This window comes from Colossoma macropomum, unplaced genomic scaffold (genome assembly GCF_904425465.1).
Source record: "Colossoma macropomum unplaced genomic scaffold, Colossoma_macropomum, whole genome shotgun sequence".
Classification (NCBI taxonomy): domain Eukaryota; kingdom Metazoa; phylum Chordata; class Actinopteri; order Characiformes; family Serrasalmidae; genus Colossoma; species Colossoma macropomum.
In genome coordinates this window covers 49,592,893-49,618,464 of record NW_023494787.1, presented here as the reverse complement: position 1 = coordinate 49,618,464, position 25,572 = coordinate 49,592,893, and the positions used below count along the sequence as shown (strand labels likewise).

At 36.1% G+C, this 25,572-nt stretch overlaps 1 protein-coding gene across 1 annotated transcript in view; it reads right to left on the bottom strand.

The window, feature by feature from the left end:
* Positions 1–954: 954 nt before the first annotated feature.
* The window catches only part of LOC118804978 (NACHT, LRR and PYD domains-containing protein 12-like), a 115,565-nt gene continuing 90,947 nt past the window's right edge, over positions 955–25,572 (bottom strand). Inside the window, 7 exon segments of the mRNA XM_036565570.1 lie at positions 955–1,017; positions 2,689–2,862; positions 3,709–3,882; positions 4,667–4,840; positions 5,792–5,965; positions 9,773–9,946; positions 13,888–14,061. Of these exon segments, the coding sequence (XP_036421463.1) occupies positions 2,697–2,862; positions 3,709–3,882; positions 4,667–4,840; positions 5,792–5,965; positions 9,773–9,946; positions 13,888–14,061 (1,036 nt within the window). The 3' untranslated portion in view covers positions 955–1,017; positions 2,689–2,696.

The window sequence follows — 25,572 nt, the reverse complement described above, 5'->3', positions numbered from 1 at the left end:
AATAATTATTTTTGTCTTCATACTGCATATATCAACTATGAAGTACAAGTCCAATTTTCTGGATGCAGCGGGGATGAGAATAGATAAGAAAATGTTGCTCCACAATCAAATGTTTTAAATAAACACACAAACCTTGAGATAACATGGGAGAGAATATAATGTATCTTAAGTAATAAAAGAAGCAGATCCCAGTGTTAATCAGTAGTTACCAAATCTCCAAAGGTAAGGGGAACTTTTCTCAGTAGGCACCATGACTGAACTGCATTCAGTCTCGGATCATTAGATTCTTCACATACATTCACAGTCACTGGCCTGTTGTTTCTCTCCATGAATCCATGATTAAAACTTTGTATTTTTACATGCAAATCTCCTGATTTTTTATGGTTTTCCTTCAAATAATCAAATAATAACTTCAATTCACACTGGGCCACCCCTTCCAACATATGAGTATCACATCAACTAAGAAGTTCTCAGTTGCTGTGGATTTAAAAAATCACCATCTACAGAATCCAGTGAACTGCTTGCATGGCACTTGTTAAGATACTTTCTAAAGCCAGAAAAACTACAAAAAGAACATGAACATCTCACATGACCACATTTAAGATGAAGTGTCCTCCCTACAGAGTCCAGGAATTACCTTAAGTTGCTTGATGAGGCTGTTTGGACTTCCAAGGTCACTTTTGCAAAGACAACACCTCATGCACCAGGAGAGGCCATGCACTCATAGCCCTGCAACTCTGGGAGTCTCCTTTGTTTATCCCATGTCAATGTTGTAGATGGTTGTTTGTACAAAAGTGAAAATGTTGTTCAGGCAAGAGCTGTACAATGTACCAAAGACGAAATGGGCCTTAAAGGGTTCATCAAAAGCTCCCACTCCAACCCGTTGCCTTGCATGGAAACGCATGCTTGTCATCACAATGAAGTAGAAGCGAATACTGCTCTTTGTGGATCCCAGGGCAAGAAGGTAGGGCTGACTGCTTTGGGCGATGCTATCTAGATGCTGCTGCACACTGGTTCCTACATAGGAGATTCAATATAAGTATTTAGTGACTAACCTCTTATGATACATCAGGTCACCTCATGCTGTGCATGATATTGAGGTGATAAAATATATATTTCAGACAATTGCTCAACAAATCTTTTGAAATTTGTTGACCTGATCTACTCCTTGAAATGCAGACATTTTTCCTTGCCTCTTTCAGCCTTGTGCAGACAGTGGTAGCAGATGTAGCAGCAGCAAGATAGCAAATGTGTCATTGTCCCAGCCTAGTGATCAGTAAACCAACGTCAAGTTGACATGATTCCAAGATGGCACTGAGTATGGATGCCATGTTGCAAGCTCCCTTCACTTCTTTTAGTTTTTTGTGTTTGTCTGTTACTACTCTAAAATTTTCACTTATCTTTGCACCTGTGTAAATGTGATGTGACAATAAAGGTAATTTGATGTGAAAGTGATTTGACATAATAATTCATATTGTGTACCTGCATAAAACAGTAATGACAAAACAGCACTCATACCATTCTCCACTTCAACAACTGACTCAGTATTGTGCATCAAATCTAAGAGTTGTGTGGTGTTTGGCGAGGCCCCAATCAACAAATTCTTGGAGAGATAGTCAACCACTTTTTAAAGAAAAGTGATTGAGTAAAGCAATTAACTCATGGCTCAACAAAGTTAATGATGGCTCACATTTCAAAGGCATGAGTTAAGCCATGTCAAAGTAATCATGCAGTCAGCACGTAGTGTTAGCAGTTAACTAGTGACAGCTAACGCTACGTGCTACTACTAATTTACCTAGAATGCTAACATTAACATTATGAAAGCTTCAGTTTAGGGTTTTGCTTGCAACATGAGTTAGCCAATAACGTTAGATAAGAATTGCTAAAAATTTTTGTATATTGCTAACTTGGGCCACGTTAGCTACCGAGATAATGCTGTTTTAGGTATATACATATTTTGACTAACTTCCATCATAAATATAAAATAATATATTGTAACTCTTAAAAACAACATTCTGATGATGACTGAGAAGCATCTGTGCCTCTTAAAGCAAAGCAAAAATAAAGATAAGGGTTGCTAGCTTGTGAGGCAGCTAATGACAAGCACAATCCACCTTGAGATACCTACCTCTTCAGTTCTTACAGCCATTTTAAAAGTATAGATTTTCTTTAAACAAACTATGGTTAACTTACATATTATAAGCTAAATATAATGCTAGCAATGCAGTTATTCACAGTAGCTAGCATGCTAAATATGGCACTAGGAAAGCCTCAATTTAGTTTCAAGACAAGAGCAATATAGCTAGCTAATAAAGTTGTTTGTATACTGCTAATGTTTGCCACATTAGCTACCAAGTTAGCATTGTTTCAAGTAATGGGCAGTTGTCATCTCAAAGGTAAAAATGTTAGTCTACATCTTGATGACTAAAGTATGACAGCTAGCTACCTTAGCTTACAGAAAGTTGTACTGCCACATTGGCACTTGACAACATAAAGCATAAAATTATTATGTGTATTTTTAACCATTAAGTTCAATTCTCAAGCTTAATCAGAGATTTTGAACTATGAATTACTTTTGGCCTTTTAATTTAGTCAGAGATCAAATTTAATCCCTGTTTGGGAAAGCAGCTCACAGTGTGTGTGTGTGTGTGTGTGTGTACACATTTATCCAAGATCATTGTTACTCACATTAGATCTTATAGTCTGGAATGCTTATCTTGCTGAAGATCAAACAGCAGCTCATGTCCTGTCTTTGTCTGTTCATTTCCAGACAAATACAGGTCTCTCAGGTGTGAGGGGTTTGCTTTCAGAGCTGCAGTCAGAGCAGCACAGCCTTCGTCTGTGATATTACAGTAACATAACCTACAGAGAGAACAATGTCTGAGTCTGGTGTGGATGTAAACAGCGTACAATGCTAAAAAGTGCATGTGTCTGTTGAGAAGATTTGAGTCAGTGAGCAGTAGCTGATATTAGGCTGATCACACTCTACATTTTTTCCATTTCTTTACTTATTTTGAAAATAAACTAATAAATAATAATGACATTTTATCATGACCTTTGTGTATATTATGGCTTTCAATAAAATATTGTCAGTCATTCTGAAGGACACTACAATACTTTATTCTGGTTATTTATGTGTTTGAATATTTTACCAATGAAGATACCTTTCATGTTTCATAACTTCAAAAATGTAAATAGGTTGCTATGTATAAGTGCTGTATTAGGTTATATAAAAGTTATTCTATTGCTACTTTCAAACACATCCTCAGACTAGTGTTTTTGTATTTGAGTTTAGTCTTGCTCTTGAGTCCATGAATTAATGATGTAGATCATTTCTTAGTCTTGACATAAACTCATATTGCAGTGCTGCTCAGACATCACTGTGTTGAGAATCTGCCACTGCACTGCCACCCTTCTAGTGTTTGAAATACAGTCTGCACTCTGATTGGCTAATGAAGAAAAACAGGTCGCTGCTGTCTTTGTTTAGCATTCAAACAGGAAAATGAAATATGAATACAGAAAACAAACACAACAAACAGCATGAAGAGAGAATGAAAAGTCTCTGAAGAACTGAACCGCACATTCTCATACTAATGAACAAACATAGGAATTATATATTGTAAAGTAAATATACCAGTTATGCCAAACCATGAGAAAACGTCTTACTAAGGATCAGTTCATGTGTGACTCTCAGAGAGAAGATCTTACCACAGTGTCTCCAGTTTACAGAGAGGATTCTCCAGTACAGCAGAGAGCAGCTTGACTCCTGAATCTCCCAGTTTATTATCAGACAAATCTAGCTCTCTAAGTTGTGAGGGGTTTGATTTCATAGCTGAAGTCAGAGCAGCAGAGCCTTCATATGTGATATTACACTTAAACAACCTGCAGAAAGTACAATAACAGACTCTTAACTCCCTTAGTTATGAATTCACAGATCAGTTAAGCAGGAACTTCATATTAAGGTGTGACTACAGTCATAAAACAACTTTATTTGTAAAGCATGTTTCATACATGCAGCAAATGAATGAAATGATAAACATGATGAGTTGCATTAGAAATTTAAAGAGCTAGAAAGATAAAATTGTGCCCAGGTTAAACGTGGCAAGTCCTGGCAGTTTTGTCCAGTAAAGGCTAGAAATGTTTTGATATTATGACTGTTCAATTTCAATTTGGGTCATTATTAAATGATTTATGACTCACTAATATCATGATTTGCATTTGAAATATCTGGCAAGCATAAATAGCGTGGATTTGATGTTTTTTTCATTGTTCTAGACCGTGGAAGCAAAAACATAGTGAAATATATATATATATATATATATATATATATATGTATATATATATATATGTATATATATATATGAGTAAGCATGTCCAAACTTTTTACTGGTACTCTCTAACAATACTTCCAAATGAAATATCTTTACAAAATTAATTAAACACAAAAAAGTATTTTAATCTTCTGTTACAGTTCCAATTCGGTAAAGAAAATTTCAAATAGAAAACAAACACAACAAACAGAACGATGAGAGAATTAAAAGTCTTTGAAGAACTGAAACAAATGTCAAATAATGATTCTGAATCTACAGACTCAAATAGAGATTAGAGAATATTCAGTAGATAACATGTTTTACAGAGGACAAGGTCATGTGTGAGATGATCTTACCTCAGAGTCTCCAGTTTACAGAGAGGATTCTCCAGTCCAGCAGAGAGCAGCTTTACTCCTGAATTTCCTAGATTATTCATAGACAGTATTAGATCTCTCAGATATGAGGGGTTTGATTTCAGAGCTGAAGTCAGGGCAGCACAACCTTCATTTGTGATATTACAATTCCACAACCTGCAGAGATCAATGACACACCCTTCACTCTCATTTCAGAACACACAGATCTGTTAACAAGAACTTCAACACACAACTTCACAAAGTGTGACATCATTCATAAAACACAGTTCTAAATAATAATAAAAATAATAATAATAATAATAATATTGTGCCCAGGTTAAAAGTGGTGAGTTCCACAGTTAGTAATAGTAATAGAAAAAAGCCACTGATGAGTCAATCATATGAAAACTTAAATTGTGAGTAAAACAGGTCACTGCTGTCCTCATTTAGTATTCAATCAATGCTCACATTTTATTTTAAATAGCATAACATTAAGATTGAAAGTATTGTGCAGTAAGGGCCAGAAAATTATCTTGTGAACTCACTACTGTTCACTTTCAGAATTTATTTCACATTTATATTTGGGTCATTGTTAAATATTTTATAACTCACTGAGATCATAGTTTCTATTTAAAATATGTGGCAAATATAAATAGTTAGGATTTTAAGTTTTTATTTTTTTAAGCTGCTGCATGTATGAAAGTGCTCTATAAATCAATTTTGTTTTCTGTTTACTTACAATGTTTTTATTGTAACTAAAAAATGAAAAAATGTTTTATGAGTAGGTGTTTTCAAACTTTAAATTTAACTTTCTAACAACATTTATTAGATAAACAAAGTCTTTACAAAATTGATTTAAAACTGAAATGTACAATTACATTGAATAATGATATAGAATGATTTAATCATATGTAACAGTTCCAATATGGCAAAGTAAAAACTCAGGAAATTCAAATACAAAGACAGAAAACAAGGACAACAAACATAATAATAAGAGAATAAAAAGTCTGAAACAAACATCCTCAGGATTCTGAACATACATACTCGAGTAGAGATTATAGAATATTCATGATTAGAAAACATGTCTTACTGAGGAACAGGTCATGTGTCACTGAGACATGATCTTACCTCAGTGTCTCCAGTTTACAGAGAGGATTCTCCAGTACAGCAGAGAGCAGCTTCACTCCTGAATCTCCTAGTTTATTCTTAGACAGATGCACCTTTCTCAAATGTGAAGAGTTTGATTTCAGAGCTGAAGTCAGAGCAGCACATCCTTCATCTGTGATATTACAATACCTCAACCTACAGAGAGGACAATGACACACTCTTCACTCTTTCAGTTCACAACACACAGAATTTCATCAACAATGTGTGACTACAGTCATAAAATACAGCTTTATTAGTAGAACATTTACAGGTCTTTAATGAAGGCGATATTGTAATAAAAAAGTAAAAGTTATTAGTTATTAATAGTTTAGTAGTTATTAGTAATTATTAATAATATAAGTTAATCTAAAGAATGATAATGTTTTATAAGGACAGTGTTTTTTCAGAGTAATATAGAATAATATATTGTAAATGTGTAAGAGAGTAAAAGTATTAGTATTTCACAGCACTAAGACCACATCACTTAAGCAGACCTGTTTCACTGTTTTTGGGGTGATAATCCTTATATTATAACCTTTACGAGTTGAGGTGATTTGATTTAGGAATATGTAATATAGTAATTCTCACTCACTTTTAATGTAACAGTAAAAATATCTAAAAATATCCATTTTATTTGCAGATAATTAGAGATCATTGCCTTTATGTTTCCTTTTTACTATCACCTATTATTTGATTTTTTTTTTCCATTTTATTTACCCTTTCAATCAGTAGCTTATTATTTAGTAACAACTAGAAAATTAGCATGCAATTTTTAGATTAGGACAACTTCTTACCATAGAATTACTATATTATTACCCACTTATTGCTGCTGCCTTATTTATATAGCACTTTCACACATGCAGCAGCTTAAACTAATTTACATTAAAATAGTAAGGTTAGAAAAGAAGAAATAATAATAAATATAACAATGAAACTCAAAGAAAAATGCAGTGAAATAAACAGAGTAAAATGAAAAGATAAATACAATTAATTGCATTAGGAGTTTGATGAAAAGTTAAAAAGATAACTTTGTTTACAGTTTAAAAGTGATGAGCGACAAGTTCCACAGTTTAGAATGATAATTACAGAAAGACTCTCCACTTTTCTCTAATTTACAGAACTTTTACTGAAGGTTTTGTTTCAGAAATCATTAACACAATACAGTTGCTTAGGAACCTGTAACTATGCAAGAACAAATATAGTAATTATTTGTAATGATTAAAGTGTTATGCTTCTTTACTAATGAACAAACATGAGAACGACAAAATTTATGGGTTGTTTCAGGACATTTACTACTGCAGTCTCACAATTATTCAACCCCTTCATAGTAAGTGTCTTCCATACTTGGTAGAGTACCTTTTGCTTTTATGATCTGTTACAGACATGATGCATAGCAAGATACCATCTTCTGACAGCATTCCTGGGGAATCAGCCTATTCCTAATGGGCAATGGCTTCAAGTTCACTAATATTCTTGGGTTGGCGTGCTGCAACCACCTTTTTCAAATCCCACCAAAGATTTCCTATGGCGTTCAAGTCAGGCAACTGTCAGACAAACTGTAGTTGACTTTGACACAAAATTTGATGTTTGCTGTCTGCTTTGAGATCCATGGTGAAATCGCACATACACACCTACGAGTGGTCCTGATTGCATGACATAATGGAGAATACTGATTCACAAATTTATTGTTTGCACCTGCTGCATGCGCATCACAAAACTGAACCACCCATTTCATTTATCAAACCACTGTGCACCTGCAACATTGCATATAAACATTTTAAATATAATCTGTCAAATTAGTGAGGAAGCCCCACTTATAAACACTTGCCCTTTTTCCATTAAACTAATAACAGACCAAAAATAGACTGATTTAAAAAAATAAATCTTAGAGAAATCATAGAGTACTTTTTACACAATTAAATGTGTATTTAATATCAAACAGGTTATATGAGAAGTTTTAATCAGGTTGTCTTCATAATTATAGTACTGAAATAGCATTGGTCCATGTTGTGAATGACCTCTGACTCAGCACTGATGCACAAAAGCCTTCTATTTTGGTCTTATGGGATGTTAGAGCAGCTTTTGATGCCATTGAACACAAGATTCTAATGTATTGTATTGTATACTAGGTAGGCCTCTTAAGCTTTAGAATCATATTGAACAAACATATTTAAATAATATATGGTTTCACTGGGCAATCGTTCATCAGAAAAATTTGCATTTCCTTTGGAGTCCCACTCAGTTCAGTTTTAGGGCCTTTGCTTTTTTCTTTGTATATGTTGCTTCTAGATGATGTCATTAGGAAACATGACAGCTATGCTAATGACACACAGTTATACATTTCTATTCCTTCTGTTAATCAAGACACCATTGACAGGATTACCAGCTTTGTGTCAGATATTTCTCAGTGGATGTCACAAAATATTCTACAACTAAATCAAGAAAAAAAATCTGAAATACTGATCCTTGGTACTAAAACTCAGAGAAAAATGCTTTAAGAGAATCTCATAACTTTGTAGTCCTAACCTGAAGTAGGAGACCTGGATGTGCATTTGCTACAGCAGAGTTGATCACTGTAATGCTCTTTTTACTGGAGAAAACTATCCATATTCTACCGCTTGTACAAAAGGCAGCAGTACAGAACCTAGCAACAACAAAACAGATGTCAACTGATGATAAGAGTGTCCCTTTCAGGAGAGTATGTTCTGGTCAGAACATTTATGTCCCTGCACCATCTTTGGTTAAAGTAGAAACATACTCCTCTGCCTCTAGTTTTCTGACTGAGAGCAGGGTTACAGTCCACTCTATGCAGTGGTAGCTCCATCACGGCATCAGGAGTAGTGTAATTTAACCACTTCCCACTGAAGCAGTTTCTCCATCACGCAGTTTTGCAAGATTGGCGGTTTTTCCAAAATTTTTGGTTAGTCTGAAAGTGCAGTTTGGGGGGAAATTACACTGTTGCGGGGTGCATTTTCTGTTTGGACTACTTTTTAAAGTAATTGCAGTCACAGAAAAGGGTTTGAAAATGAAAACAAATTGTCTTAAATGTATATTGATCCTAGTCAAATAGCTGGCAACATGTTCCATTTCTGAAAGTAGTGGAGCAGCAAGAAAGTAAACACAGCTGCACACTTTGACCATGGCAACAGTCCAGAACGTAGAACTTTGAGTTTCTATCCAATCAGAGGGCGCAACAACATCTGTGCCTTTCAAATTTTTTGATGTATGCGACAAGGTCTGCAACACCCTAGCAGAGACAAATTTTGTCTTATCTATGTCATTTTTTGTCTAGCAACACTTGTCGTCTGGATTATAAATTGGCCTTTACTAATACAGATATAATAAATATTTATGAATATATTTTGTCACCCCTCCCCATGGTTTTAAAAATCTTGGTTGTGCCCAGAGCAGAAACAGGAGTTTAAATGTCATATTCATGTCATATTAAGCTAGAGATTTTCTATAAGTAATGGTGCTTTCTAATGTGCTTAGCACACATTTTGACATTAGGTATTATTTTGAGGACGCATAAAGTATTTGGCTTTTTGCATATGCATATTTATACATACATATATTGTTGCCTTTATATTCCACTTTCTAATAGCCAACATGATACACTTCCAAATATTAAATACTTGGAGAGTAAGGGTGATGTTAGGTCTGCATTTATGTTCAAATGTCAACTTGTATTTTTTATAGTGGGCACCTAAAAGACTGGAGAGAGACAAAAGAGGCTAAGAGATATGAGGTGAGAATATAGATGTATTGTAGGTGGAGAGTAAGGCAAGAACTGAGGCAGAGGGCTTTTACTCTTTACCCTCGATTCAATTCTATTATGCAGCATTAACATCCATTGATACTCTTGTACTGATTCTCAACTTATAGTATCTGCTTCAGTCTTACTATTAGAGAACGTGTTACTGAGGACCAGGTCATGTGTGACTCTCAGAGGGATGATCTTACCACAGTGTCTCCAGTTTACAGAGAGGATTCTCCAGTACAGCAGAGAGCAGCTTCACTCCTGAATCTCCTAGTTTATTCTCAGACAGAGTCAGCTCTCTGAGGTGTGAGGGGTTTGATTTCAGAGCTGAAGTCAGAGCAGCACAGCCTTCATCTATGATATTACAATTCTTTAACCTACAGAGAGAACAATGTAATAAGATGTTAATAGATATTAATTATATTAATAAAGATTAATCACTTTGGTACAAATGTGTGCTTTTGCTACTGCCTACCATGACTAACTCATAGGACATACACAAGAGCTCAATGTCCTGTCCCATTTCTTACAACATGGTTCTGTAAACATACACTCTTTATATCACACACTTCAATATAATATTGGTATTTGTATAGTAACAGAATATTTAAAAGCAGGTAAAATTAGCTGAAGATCAAAGTGCACTGGTAGAAGGCATCTGACAGCTTGCAACAATGTTAGTCAAATTTAAGTTTATGTAACTAGTAGAAATGGCCTAAAACCATCCAATTTATCCACATGATGGTTAAAGGAGAAATTTACAAATGTTTATGAATGACACAGAAAATACTGTGTAAATAAAAATACATTTAACAGATCTTTTTTTTACTGACAGTAACTAAAATGCAATTTGTTCCATCCTAATAACAACTGCTTTAGAAAATACACACAAATGTTATTTCTAAGTCATAAATTGTTAAAAATGGACATTAGCTCCCATACTTCAAAAAAGAGATACTATAATTTATTAAAACATTTTACTGTACTATATTGTAAATTCTACAGTACTGTAAAATTTGAGTGAGTACAGTAAAATTACAATTACTCAAATTTGTTGACAGTGAAGTGGAGGGGCACAGACATCTCAGGGAGCTGTCTTTGTTACCTTCTGGCTCTCCCTTTTAGTGAGGCTGTAATACAGTCACACCTTCCTCTGGCATGGCTGAAACTACAGCCGCCTCAAACTACAATTCCCAGAACCCCTCACTGCTTAATATGACTTAGGACTCCTACTGATCAAACTATCCAAGCTCAGCTTCACTGGACTTTTGATTATGCGCACATGTTTTCCCCTTATTTAAATTGCCTGTTTTCAGAAGAATGATGGTCATTCCAGTGGAGAACTTTTGTGCAAGCTAAAACAAGGCAATCACCCCAAGTGTGTAAAGAAGCGCTATTGCAGGTCCTTCCTTCCTGCTGCTGTTAGACTGTACAACCAGCACTGCTCCCAGTAGAATCCTCCTCCCCATTAGACCTCACACACCTACAGAAACTGTGGAATTCATCACCATTTCCTGTGTGCAATAAAATCAATACTACATGTGCAATATTTTTAAAATACCTCTATAGTGTGAAGAATTTTTGCTTTTCTATTTATAATGTTTATATTGTTAACTCCTCACCATCCCATGTGTAATATAAATCAGTACCTCATGTGCAATACTCCATGTGAAATTCAGGTAAAATAGTCTTACAGTTCAAATATTTTGCTTTTATTTATTTCGAATTCTTTATATTGTTAATTTTAGTGAAGGATAGAATTAATATTTTTATCTTAATTTTTACTTTTAGTATTATATATATTGTCTATAAAGTAACAAGTAGCAAACTGTATAAACCTTGTTATGGAATTAACAAAGTTAATTACTTGCTTGTAAATTCTCTTCTTGTTACTTCTTTCTTTTGTTGAGTGCCTTGCTCTTCCTTCACTGTTATAACACTGAGAATGTCCCCATTGTAGGACTAATAAAGGATTATCTTATCTTATTTTATCTTACTGTAAGTACATGATATGAACATCAGTACATTAAATATGCATTCCCTCTATTCAGGAAACAAATATCCTAGAGTCCATGATGTTCAAAAGACATTTTTTTTTTCCAATGTTTGTGAATGGATAAATGAATGAACGGGCAACAGGCACCTACAGAAAGGTGGTCTAGCTTGCTAGCTTTTGGTTATGCTGGGTTAGCTTTACCTCGCTAAGTTTCTCTGACTGAAACTGTTTTGTGTGGGAAGAGGAAGAGACATTAGTCTTGTGCTTACTCCACCCGTTGGGTTCCACAAGTTCTTGCAATATCTTACGTTGCGTGATGTCATCACCTGGCTAAACTGACATACTGCCAAGTGTGGAGATCTGTAAGGTCCTAAATTGCTGCTACTCTGGTGCCAACAAAGACCTTAAAATGGCAAGATTCAGACTTCAGCCATGCCAATACCACTGTGGAGTCTAACTATCTTTTCTATGCTTAGTGTGATTTCATTGTGCAAGACCTGGGAGAGTTGTGCACCAGTAAGAGCAGCACAGAATTCCAGCCTGGGCATAGAGTGCGTACACTCAGGAGAAACCCTAGAGCGGGCCATCAAAGATAAGAGGTGGATTCTGCCTTGATCATCTATAGTCCACAGGTAGGCTACTGGGCTGTAAGTCTGCTCAGAACACATGCATCTTTCGCTGGATGTTAGACAGGTCTGCATTTTTGGGTAAGTATGATCAGGGATGGACAACTTGGGGTAGAAACTGTAACTCTTCTTCTAAACTGACCAATGTTGCAAGAGTTCTGAAAGTAACAGTGGATCATTCCAGCCTCTGTGTTCGTCCCACAGGCATCTTACCAACATCTTAGCTCAGGTGGTGTAGGGTAAAATGAACCCCAAAGGCTGACCAAGACCCTCTAGATGTTCTGCATGGTTGGCACACCATAATTTACTAGGCGATGCTTGAAGCCCAGGATGTCTGTTTGTACGTGCCAGGTAAGCCCTAGAGTTGATTCAGGAGAGTCTGTCTTCTCATGAGCAAGCCAGAGCTCAGCACTGACTGATTTTACCTCCTCAAATAGGTGACTGGTGACACCCAGCTCGTTGCTGGCCCACTGACACACTGTGAACCCAGCTGACATCAAGAGTGATTTTAACTTGTAGCAGTACCCCCAGCAGAGATGCTCCTAACGTCGGTCCAGGTAGAAAGTATTCATTCAGGCTTTACCCTGGTACTGATATGAGCAACTGAACAGCAACCATTGTGGCTGACCATGTGATGAGGAACATATGAGTTCAAAAGCTATGAATATTGATGTTACATCATTGTGGAGTAGATAATACATGGCCTAGTGTTTTATATAAGGCTGTGAGATCAGATCTGTCACCAATCTGTGCTCTCATACACAAATATAGATATTGCTTTAAATATCAATGTCATTCATGAATGACAGCATGCACAATAAACAGAGATGCCTCACATATTGTCAATGGCAATCCCTATACTATAGTAAGATCAATATAACCAATACTTGGGCACTATCTAGCGGCAAATCTCTGAATTGGCCAGGTATAAACAAACGAATGCCGTGGTCATGACTAACCGATACTTAACCGACAACTAACCGATAACTAACCAATAAATGGATAATTTAACTTCCCAGAAATGTATCAAGTATACACAAACTCAAGGATGAATACACAAAAATGAAATACATCTCCCAGCCAACATGAAACACAGTACAACCAGAGAAGAAATATGCTAAATACTAGCATTTGAAAGTGAAACTCAACTGATACAGAGCACATGGAGTAATGTGCCTGCTCATTAGTACCAGTAACAACTGTAAACATCAACTAACATTGTCTTTTTGTCTCAAAATACCAGTATGACATGAACATGCATGACTTACATTTTTATCAGTAATGCACAGTCTCTGGTCTCTGGTTTTAACAAAAAAATGGACTTATACTGTGTGGGCAATATTCAGCACTATCTGCTTCCTGCCAGAAGTGATGTCCAAAAACACAAAGCTGTACGACCCATATCTTCAGCCAATGACACAGATTTAACTGGATGATCATATTATTAGGAGAAACAAAATAAAATAACATTCACATCATTAACAAATCAGCATAAATCTTCCATCACAACTGGACCCTTTGACAGGCAGAGAAGTCAAATATGTGTAAAAACAATGAAAAGACTGACATTAACTGAAATAACTGAAAAGAATTAAACATCTTCAGGATATTGATACTCAACTTATAGTATCTGCTTCAGTCTTACTATTGAAGAATATATCTTACTGAAGACCAGTTCATACATTGATGATCTTACCGCAGTGTCTCCAGTTTACAGAGAGGATTCTCCAGTACAGCAGAGAGCAGCTTCAATCCCGAATCTCCTAGATTATTCTCAGACAGATTTAGCTCACTCAGATGTGATGGGTTTGATTTCAGAGCTGAAGTCAAAGCAGCACAGCCTTCATCTGTGATATTACACTTAAACAACCTGCAGAGAGAACAATGATGTACTCTTCACTCTCTCAGTTCAAAACACACAGGTTAGTTGCATGTTGCAATCATTAATAGATCATTAATAGATTAATTATATTAATATATATTGATCACTTTGGTCCAAATGTGCGCTTCCACTACTGCCTACCCAGACTCACTCTTAGGACATACACAAGGGTTCAAAGTTGTGTTGCATTTTTACAACATGGTACTGTTTACAAACACTCTTTATATGACACCAATATAAACAAACTTCAGACTATTGGCATTTGTATTTGCAGAGTAACAATAAATATTTAAAAGCAGGTTAAGTGAAGATGAAGATTGAAAAGTACCTGTAGAAGGAGTTTGTCAAACACTAGTTCACATAACATATTTAGTAGAAATAGCCTGAAGCCATCTATATGATCCATATGATGGTTAAAGGAGAAGCTTACAAATGTTTACAAAAGTATTAAAATAGTGTGTAAATGAAAAAAACATTCAAAAGATCATTTTATAATGACAGTAAGTTGAACTTAATCTAATTACATTTAGGTAATGCTTACAAATATTATTTCCAAAACATAAACTGTTATAAAAAGACATTAGCTCCCAGCCTTCACAGAAAACACAATGAGGTACTGTAATTTCATAAAGCATTAGGCTTTGAATTGGATTGTAAATTACTGTAAAATTACAGTGCTTATGATCACAATTTATAAAATGTGACCATTTACTAGAATTTACTGTTATGTTTGATCATTGTTAATTGGGGTAATTATTATGTTCGTACTTCTTGAACAGCTTGTGACTTACGTCATTTCCAAGCTAGCATAACATTTATCTACTATTTTATGAACACATTCCACCACTTTTATGTACCTAAGACTTTGGTAAACTCTTTTCAAGCACCAAAACAATTCATCCACATGAGTAAAGAGTTTGCTTCAGCTGGGGGATATTATATTCTAGATCTACAGTGCTGCAGTTGTATTTTGAGGCAAATAGAAACACTACATTATTTTCACAAAGTGTGGAACTGCTGGGATTCAAGACTTGCATCCTTTGCATTATGATTCAGGGTTCTTCAGAAAATCTTCTCTTCACATCAGACAGAAGCACATCAACAATTGGAATTAATGAACCTGTCCAAAATGACTCCTTATCTGTGTTGACCTGTCTTTGAACTACTGGAGTGGAAATGTAATACCCTTCAAGCCTAGAGCTTCGTGTGATCTGACCCCATGGATGGCCTGGAGGTGCAACACAGATGTTGCATTGCTTGGCAAGGGTCGAAGTGTTGTTCCAAATCTCATTAAAGTGAGATCCCACTCAATAACTGTTTAGTCTCACCAAAAACAAGGAGGCCAACAAACTTTAGATCTATTTGGGCTAATAGACCTATTTCCTTTTCAGCTCTGTCACCATTTCTCTCTTCAGATATTTTTCCTTTAGTAGATGTATGATGGCTGGCAGTCTGTTCCTGACTGTCTTGCAAGCACTGTATTTACATGCCCCCCGTTTCTCTACCAGTCCTTGTAACTTCCTTTTTGCTCTCTGAAACATGTCCTTCTGTACCTGTAGCCACCTTTGACACAGACATACAGTTACTGCAAAAGAGAAAAGAAACAATTGGCTTTAGGGATGCATTTCACACTGTCAACTATAACCCCAATTCCAAAAAAGTTGGGACGCTGTGTAAAATGTAAATAAATGCAAATAAAAACAGAATGCAATGCAAATCTCATAGGTCCATATATCATTCATAATAGAACACAAAACACATTTTAGATGTTGAAAGTGAGACAATTTACCATTTCATGAAAAATATTAACTCATTTAGAACTTGACGGCAGCAACACATCTCAAAAAAGTTGGGACAGGGGCAACAAAAGGGTGAAAAGTAAGTGGTATTAATAAGAAATGGAGAAGATGGAGGAGCAATTTGCAACTAAATTACATGACTGGGTATAAAAAGAGCAGTTTAGAGAGGCAGAGTCTCTCAGCAAAGATGGGCAGAGGTTCACCAATCTGTGAAAAACTGCATCTAAAAATTGTGGAACAACTTAAGAAAAATGTTCCTCAATGTAAAATTGCAAATACTTCAGATATCCCCCCATCTACAGTACATAATATCATCAAAAGATTCAGAGAATCTGGAGAAATCCCTGTAAACAAGGGACAAGGCCGACAGTCAATATTGAATGCTCGTAATCTTCGGGCCCTCAGACAGCACTGCATTAAAAACAAGCATGATTCTGTACTGGAAATCACTGCGTGGGCTCAGGATCACTTCCAGAAATCACTATCTGTGAACACAGTTCACTGTGCTATCCACAAATGCAAGTTAAAGGTGTAACATGCAAAAAAGAAGCCGTATGTCAACACAGTCCAGAAATGCTGCCGTCTTCTCTGGGCCAAAGCTCAATAAAATCTGAACTGAGGCAAAATGGAAAATTGTTCTGTGGTCAGATGAATCAAAATTTTAAATTCTTTTTGGATACCACAGATGCCGAGTGGAGAGGAGAGGGACCATCCAGCTTGTTATAAGCATTAGTGACTATGCTGTGGGCAGCATGTCACATTTATTTGACTTGTCATTTTTCTTTTGACCTGTAGGATTGTTATTGATGCCTGTTCTGCACTTCTGTCCCATGCTGCTGTCTGTTGTTTTTTACTGGGCTCTGTTACTGATACAGTCTTGCCTGTTAATTGCTGTCTAGTTCTTCTAAAAGAAAGAGAAGATATCCGTGAACTTTCTCTTCATTTTCTGTAAATTGACATAGCACAGCAGTGTCTAATCGTAGCTAGTAATGTTAAGCTAACACTATTAGCTATGTAATTTGACACCGTCAAAAAATGGAGGAAACATACATATTTTTTACTTAATATAGGTATTGTATTACTTACTTACCCATTAGCAGTCTGGTGGTCTCTCAGCTTCTGATGATGCCAAGTCAAGTCAAGTGAAAGTTTATTTATATAGCGCTTTTTACAACAGGTGTTGTCACAAAGCAGCTTCACAGAAAAATCTGGGTCTGAGCCCCCATGAGCATTGCCAATGATGACAGTGGCAAGGAAAAATTCCCTAAGAGCAAGAGGAAGAAACTTTGAGAGGAACCACGACTCAAAGAGGAACCCATCCTAATCTGGTCGACAACAGTAGAAAACAGCATTAGTATAAAATATTTGAATACAAAACAGAGAAAACAGGTGGAGCAATGGTTAATTAGATAGTTTGAGTTTATGCAGCAGCAGCAGCAGCAGGAGGGTCAGTTCATGCATGTGAGGTTTGCACAGCTTTGTACACAGTGAAGCTCCATGGTGGTCAGAACGGTGCAGATCAGCCAGCGGAGCTCTGGTGAGAGAGAGCGAGAGAGAGAGAGAGAGAGAGAGAGAAATTGATTAACAAGACAGGTCCATTTATGGAGAGATATTAGTGAGTAATAGTGCAACAACTGAAATTAGCAAAATGCTTGTGCAAATAGATAAGTTTTGAGTCTAGTTTTAAATTTGGAGGGTCCCGAACAGAGGTTGGGAGATGATTCCATAATTTTGGGGCTACGTAGGAAAATGCTCGACCACCTGCTGTGGTTTTTCTCATTCTGTTAACTGTCAGCAGGCCGTTATTTTTTGAGCAGAGTGTATGTGTGGGTTCATATGACTGAATTAATTCACTAAGATACTTCAGGGCCATTTATTGATTTATGCGTTAAGAGAAGGATCTTATACTCAACACCAAATTTAACAGGTAGCAAGTGTAATGATGACAGGATTGGGGATATATGGTCAAATTTTTGGTCCCTGTAAGGACTCTAGCAGCTGCATTCTGGAGTTGGAGTTTATTTGTTACAGTGTTGGAGCATCCAGCTAAAATGGTGTTACAGTAGTCCAGCCTGGAGGTCATAAAGGCACCAGCCTTTCCGCATCACTTAGGGCTAGATGTCCAATGTTATGCAAGTGAAAGAATGCGGTTCTAACAATATTACAAACTTGTGTTTTAAAAAGAGAGACTGGAATTGAAGATCATGCATAGATTTTTTTTACAGTGGTGCTTGGAATGACCGTATGGCCTCTAAATTTAGTTCGAATTTGGAGAGTTGAGATCTTTCTGCTTTTGGTCCAAGTAGTAGGACCTCAGTTGCTGATGCCACCACAAACACAAGGCTGAACTCATCTGGCAACACACTGTACAGCAACAAGCCTGGCAGGGCCAGGGAAGGGAAAGGAGTGTCACAGAGACTTCATTTGGTGTTTTCTTTCACATGACTATGACTATTGTGAAAAAATATACACTTACAGCATTTGGCAGACACTCTTATCCAGAGAGACTTACAATTTAATCATTTTACACAAGCAGACAATGTCTTGCCCAAGGACTCTTATTGGTATAGTGTAGGGTGTTTACCCAGGCAGGGGATTGGACCCCAGTCTACAGCATAGAAGGCAGAGGTGTTAGCCATTACACCAACTACTGGTTTGCATTATCGATTTAAATGAATAGTATCTATGAATAGTATGTAATTTATCAAACAGAAGCAAATTTTGCAGCATATTATGCAAAGGTGACTTGTCTTGGGGGGGCCACTGTGGGGGCCAGTGATTGTATCAGAGTGACCATTGCCCTTCCTTAAAATAAAAGCTGTTTCAATACCTGAGAAATGCTGGCGGTAGACATTGGAAAGGTAAAGGTGACTGCAAAAGGAGAAGATATTTGGTTAAGCCTTAAAACAGTGACATGAAGAGAAGAGAGAGCTGAAATTTCACAAACATTACCCTGATAGTTAGTTATTAAATTATGGCTTAGTTCAACTAATTAACCTATTGATTAACTGTAACTTCAGCACCAGCCACTCAATGTTGTTCCATCAGAGTTGTTTTTATCCTCTTGTGTGATGGAAGCATCGGTCCTGAGCTGTGATGTGTGAAGCCATTAGCTTACTAGCCTGCAAGCTAACAAACCCACACATCACAGAACCTGGTTACTTTCTCTTTTTCTGTCACTCCAACACCAGTACTCAACGTTTCTTGCTCAGATTTGAGCCTTTATTTGTTGTGAGTTAGCATAAGCTTGCCGAAATCAAACCAGTCTTCCAGCAAAGCTATAAACTTAGCCTGTTAACATTAGCTAAGCACACTCTAACGTTATTAGCTAGCAGTTTTAACAAGTATAACGTTACACACTAGTTTTCTTAGAAATGGAACAAATTCAACACCATGCGAAATTTAAAATGTACATTTTTTTAAAAGTACCTTTTCTTATACTTTGTGAAAGCAAACATTCATCTAAAAGAGGTGACTTGCCTCCCTGCCTTAACAGATAATGGCTAACTAACAGTTAACTGTTAACAAGTTGTGTTCATTACTCACCAAACACTGTTTTGAAGCTTTCTGAAGTTTCCAGAAGCTGCTCTAAGCATGCAGTTCCCACCTCCGCAGTGGGGCATTGGTATGAGTGGAATCTGGCTGCCTCAGTACAAGTGAAATCTGCTCTTATGTTTTTTGCCGACATACCAGTTGCAGAGCATCAAACTGTACCTGTGCTGTACCAGCGTGACAACGACGACCCCTAGTTGAGTCTGCCACAAAGCAGCCAAGCTCTGACAGAGATGTTATAAATAAGGAGATTGGTTACTGGTTGGAATATGGTTGAGAAAGCTCGTAAAGCTCAACATGGCATCTGTTCATGGAGAAAGTCGGCGACTTCTTTCAAGAAAAAGAGCCAGCCAACTTGCTGGTTATGCCGCCAGCAGAAAAGGGTTGACAATATTGTGGTGCTAGCGGGGAAAGCCCCATTATTATGGAGACCTGAACAGGCACAGTAGCCAGGACATACCAAAAAAAAACAATGTTTTTTTTTCAGTCAAATGCTACAAACTATTTTTGAGGTTTTTGTCCAGTTTCGTCCAGTTTTACCAATGATTTCAGATGTTTTTGAAATGGAAATTTAATCTTCAGTTTCAAGTATTTTGGTCTCTCCTTATTCATAGAGATAGGAGTCTGGACTTGTAAGACTGAAAATTACTGGCCGGTGGTGTTGCAAAGATGGGCATCACATGAACAGACTTTCCTATAAGGACATTGGCACAGGCTGACTCTTTGTGGTAGCTGGGTTATTAGTTTGTTAACATGTTAGCATTAACAGTCAGTCTACTATAATTAGGGAAAATATACTTAGTCCAGTTACTAAGAATGTAAAATATAAGTCAAACTGAGTTTGTTAATGGCCATTTTTGCTCAGTTTTGCAGTACAAGTATTTCTATGTACACTGGATTTGATTTACTTTGTTATGTAGCCCCATGTTTATAAAGAATCAGTTGGATGCTACTGAGTAAATTCGCTCAACATCAGACCCCACTCAGGTATTTGAGCGTGCATGCACAGCTCATGTAAAATGTTACAGCAGCTTAAAATTGTCAGTTCAGGCAGCGTGTCTGCTAAGAGACCTCAAATTTACTAAAGGTTGTTGAGACAAATCATCATTGGACTAACTGTTTTTTTTTTTTTTAATTTACCTACTATTAAGTGAGTTGGATTGTTTACAATGAATGATTGGTGCAGTTTCAAGAAACACTGTGCTGAATTATATAATCTGAACTACAGGTGTACAGAGTGTGAACCTAATTACAAGATTCTCACAGTACCATTGAAACCTTAAGGTCTTCAGACTTTTCACATTTGCTCTCCATACCAAAAGCAATGCTGATAGTACATGTGACATATACCTTTCTATGCTGTGCAGGTGTCAGGGACCAGGCATGGAGTTGATTTGAAAAGATTCCCATGCGATCATAAAATGGGATGATTGGAAAGAGATAAAGCAAGAATGCATCAGAAACATTAAGCAATTGTTTGACGAGCTGAAAGGAATTAAAGGCTTTAAGAGATTTAAAATAAGGCTGCATATTTATTTTGATAGTTATTTTAAAGTCGATCTGGACATTGACATTGGGTTTGTAAAAGAAGTTGGGAGAGGAGTCAGAGTTTTGTCCCACTCTCCATCACATGGCGAATTAATACAAGCCCAGGAATTTTATGTTCATATGGACATGGACAAAACTTCTACAGGATCAACCCATCCGAAAGCATAAGATGAAATCGACAAGTGTATAAATACAGCTGTGCTTTCCATCATCCATGCAGTCATTGGAAATCTGCTAGAAAGAATCACTAAAGGGATACAAGAGAAAACTGCAGTAACTTACTTAAACACCCATTGATTTCATCTGATACTTTTGAATGGGTTGATCTTATAAAGTATTGCCCATGTTCAGAACATAAAAGTACTAGTTCTTGAGCCATTTTTTATCTCTCGGTTTTATCATGTACAGTTGCCAGTGTCTGGAAAACAGCTAATGTAACCCCTTTGCATAAAGTGAAACATTGAATTAGATTGTTACAGACAAATCTCAAAGCTGTCACATCTAGGAAAAATCCTAGAACTTTTAATAAGTGATCAAATTAAATCCTTGCTTCAAGTGACCACCCAGCAGTCTGGTTTCTGGGAAAAGCACAGTACTATTACAGCATCTACTCTGGTTTTAATTATAACCCCATTTCCAATAAGATAGGACGCTGTTAAAAATGTAAATAAAAAACAGAATGCAATGATATGCAAATTATTCAAACAATATATTTAAATTTTTATATAATTTTTGCATTTTATATTATATTTTTGTATTCATATTCTGGTACATTATTTGCCCACATAGTCTTTCATAGAGCGGTGAACCCCTGCCCATCTTTACTTCTAAATGATTCAGCCTGTCTGGGATGTACTTTATATACCCAATCATATTACTGACCTGTTGTCCTAATAAACTGTGAGATGTTCCACCGGGTTTTTTTTTTATTTATTTAATTTGACCAGTTTTAGTTGCCCCATCACGACTTTTTTGAAATGTATTGCTGGCATCAAATTCTAAATGTGCAAATATCTTTCAAAACACAATACAATTTTTTAATTGCAACATGTGTTGTTGTTGTATTAGTTTTAACTAAATATAGGATTTAATTGATTTGCACAGCATTGCATTCAGTTTTTATTTATATTTTGCACAGGGTCCCAACTTTGTGGAAACAAGGTTTCATCTTATTACTGCTGTAGACAAATTAATGCAAAATGCAGCATTTTTTATAGAACCCCATTTCCAAAAAATTTGGGATGCTTTGCAAAATGTAAATAAAAACAAAATGCAACGATGTGAAAATCATTTAAACCACACATTTTATTGAAAATAGTACAAAGACAACAAATCAAATGTTGAAACTGAGAAATACTGTTGTTTTTTGAAAAATATATGCTCATTTTGAATTTGATGCCAACAACATGTTTCAAAAAAGTTTTTTATTATCTCTTCTTTTGACAATGTGCTGTGAGTGTTTAGGAACTGAGGAGACCAACTGCTGTAGTTTTGAAAGTGAAATGTTTTCCCATTCTTGCTTCACACAGAATTTCAGCTGCTCAACAGTTTCGTGTGTCCTTTGTTGTATTTTTCATTTCATAATGCCGCCAAATGTTTTCAGCGGGTGACAGATCTGGAACGTAGGCAGGCCAGTTTAGCACCGGACTCTTTTAATACAGAGCAATGCTGTTGTAATATATGCAGAATGTGGTTTGACATTTCCCTGAAAAAGATGTCATATGGATGGCAGCATATGTTGCCAAAACATGTATATATCATTCAGCATCAATGGTGCCTTCACAGATGTGCATGTCACCCATACCGTAGGTACTAATGCCTCCCTATACCATCATGGATGCTGGCTTTTGAACTGTGTACTGCTAACAAGCTGAGTGGTCTTTAGCTCAGAGGACACAGTGTCCATGATTCCCAAAAAGAATTTCAAATGTTGATTCATTGCCACGTCCCCTCAGTCCATTTTAAATGAGCTTGGGCCCATGAGGTGGTGTTTCTGAATTCTGTTTATATATGGTTTCCTCTTTGCATTTTAGAGTTTTAACTTGTAATTGTGGATGCAGCAATGAACTGTGTTCACAGACAGTGATTTTCAGAAGTGTTTGTGAGCCCATGCAGTGATTTCCACTACAGAATCAGGCCTGTTTTTAATGCAGTGCCACCTGAGGACCCAAAGATCACAGCCACCAAGTAGTTTTTTGGCCTTGTCCCTTACATACAGAGATTTCTACAGATTCTCTGAATCTTTTAATGTTATTATGTACCATAGATGATGAAAAGCAAAAGTTCTTTACTATTTTACTTTGAGAAACGTTATTCTTGAAATGTTGCATTATTTGCCCGCACAGTCTTTCACAGAGTGGTGAATCCCTCCTCATCTTTACCTCTGAAAGACTCAGCCTGATGCTCTTTTTATACCCGATTATGTTACTGACCTGTTGCCAATTAACCATCAGATTTTTTTTTAGCATTACACAACTTTACCAGCCTTTTGTTGACCCCATCCCAACTTTTTTGGAACGTGTTGGTGGCATCAAATTCAAAATGGGCAAATATTTTTTTCAAAAAACAATACAATTTCCAGTTTTGACATTGATATGTTGTCTTTGTACTATTTTCAATTAAATATATGGTTTAAATGTTTTGCACATCATTGTATTTTTGTTTTTATTTACATTTTGCAAAGCGTCCCAACTTTGTTGGAAATGGGCTTGTAGATTTTTTATAAGCTTTTGAAATAGTTGATCACTCCTTGCTGCTGAAAAAGCTATGTAGTGTTGGCTTTGACCATGCTATTAAATGGTTTAATAATCTCTTTGACAGATGACAGTATATGACATTAGGGCGCTGTATATCTGAATTTTTTCCAATTTTGTACTTTGATTACAGTGTGATGAAAGTTTGTACTTGGAAGGAAGAGATCCAGTATTGAGAGAGTCTCTGAATACAAGTACAGCGGTATCTGGCTAGAAGAGAAATTGACTAATAAACTGGACAGAAACTCGGCTTCTTTAATAGAAACAAAGTTGCCTTCTCTAAACATTGCAGGAAAATGATCATGGAGGCAACTTTCTTGTTTCTTTCTTGATTACAGTGATGTGTTTAGAAATGTCTCAGCTAGCACGCTTAAGACTCTGGACTCTGTGTAACACTCTGCTCTTTATACCAGGACACTTGTACAGTAATAATCAATGTGTACTATACATGCTCAGAAGAAGGTATTAAACTGTCATAGGTGTGGTACCCTCAAGGCTACGTCTTCAGTACCTTTAGTCAGGAAACTTAATCATAAAATCGATTGCTCTTACATTTTTTAAAGTTGACTCTGAATATACTCTGTTTCCGGACTTTTTATTTTATCACTCTGTTTTAAAACATTAGATTTCAAAAAGTTCAAATATGCACCATCTCCCTGGTTAAAACTTATTGAGGGTACACAGTTGGACCTTAAAACCATTGTTGTTCCTTTGAGGGTGCATCTACACTGTTCCTTGATGAACAAAAAACATACCTGCACAGAACCTTTTTTTCTGACAGTGTGTAGATAGTTAGAGTTGGCTTTCTCTGAGTATGTGAAAGGAAACTCACTGGTTACTGACTACAATTAAAAAAAAAAAATTAATTGCATGAGTTGTTTCTCTTTTTAAAAAGGGTAGTAAGTAGGAAGGAATTACATATCAGTCTCCATCTTGTGTATTATTTCCAAAATTAAAGAAAATATCATTTATGAGCAAACTGAGGAATACATCACAAGGCATGGATTTTTGTATGAGCTACAGTCTGGATACAGAAACAGAAACCTGTCTGTTATATTTGACTGATCTTACTAGGAAGGAGATAGATGCAGGGCATTTCTGTGGTATTGTTATGTTGGATCTCAAAAAAGTGTTTGTTAGTGTACATCATAGCATTTTGCTGTATAAATAAAAAGCTATATGGAGATGGCTATAAAGTGGGTTAAAGTTCTACTGAATGTACCTCATCGTACACAATTGGAAGCAGACAATTTAAACAACTTCATATTCTACTGGCTGTAAAAGTGTAAATGAAATTAAGCTGAGACTTACTTATTTAATTCTTAATATATTTTTTTTTTATACTTGTAAGAGATCTTTACTTATGCAACCAGACAGAGTGCAACTAAGATACATTTTACCATTTAGATTTAACAGTTAGATCGGTAAAAAATACATTTTTATATACAGGTCCAGTCATGGGAAATAAACTCCCTACTTCACAACAAGGTTGAGATGAGTTTTAAATATGTTTTGAAGAAATGGCTGAATGTCTTAATGTGAACTGGTATTACTTTAAAGCAATTTTCTTCTATTGTTCTTGCCTAACCATTACAATCTGTCATCTTGACGTCTTTGATGAAGACCAAAATAGAAATAAGCTTATGGGCTTTATTGTGTTTTTATCCTTGATAATTTTTTAAATGCATGTAATGAATGCCTGTAATGTACTAAAGCAGTCTTATATGTATTTTATATAACTGTCAAATAAACATATCGACTTTTTACTCATATCGACTTATTTCTGTCTCATCCATGCACAATCTGACTTTTATTTTTTACACTAAAGCTTGACATGCTTGTTTCTA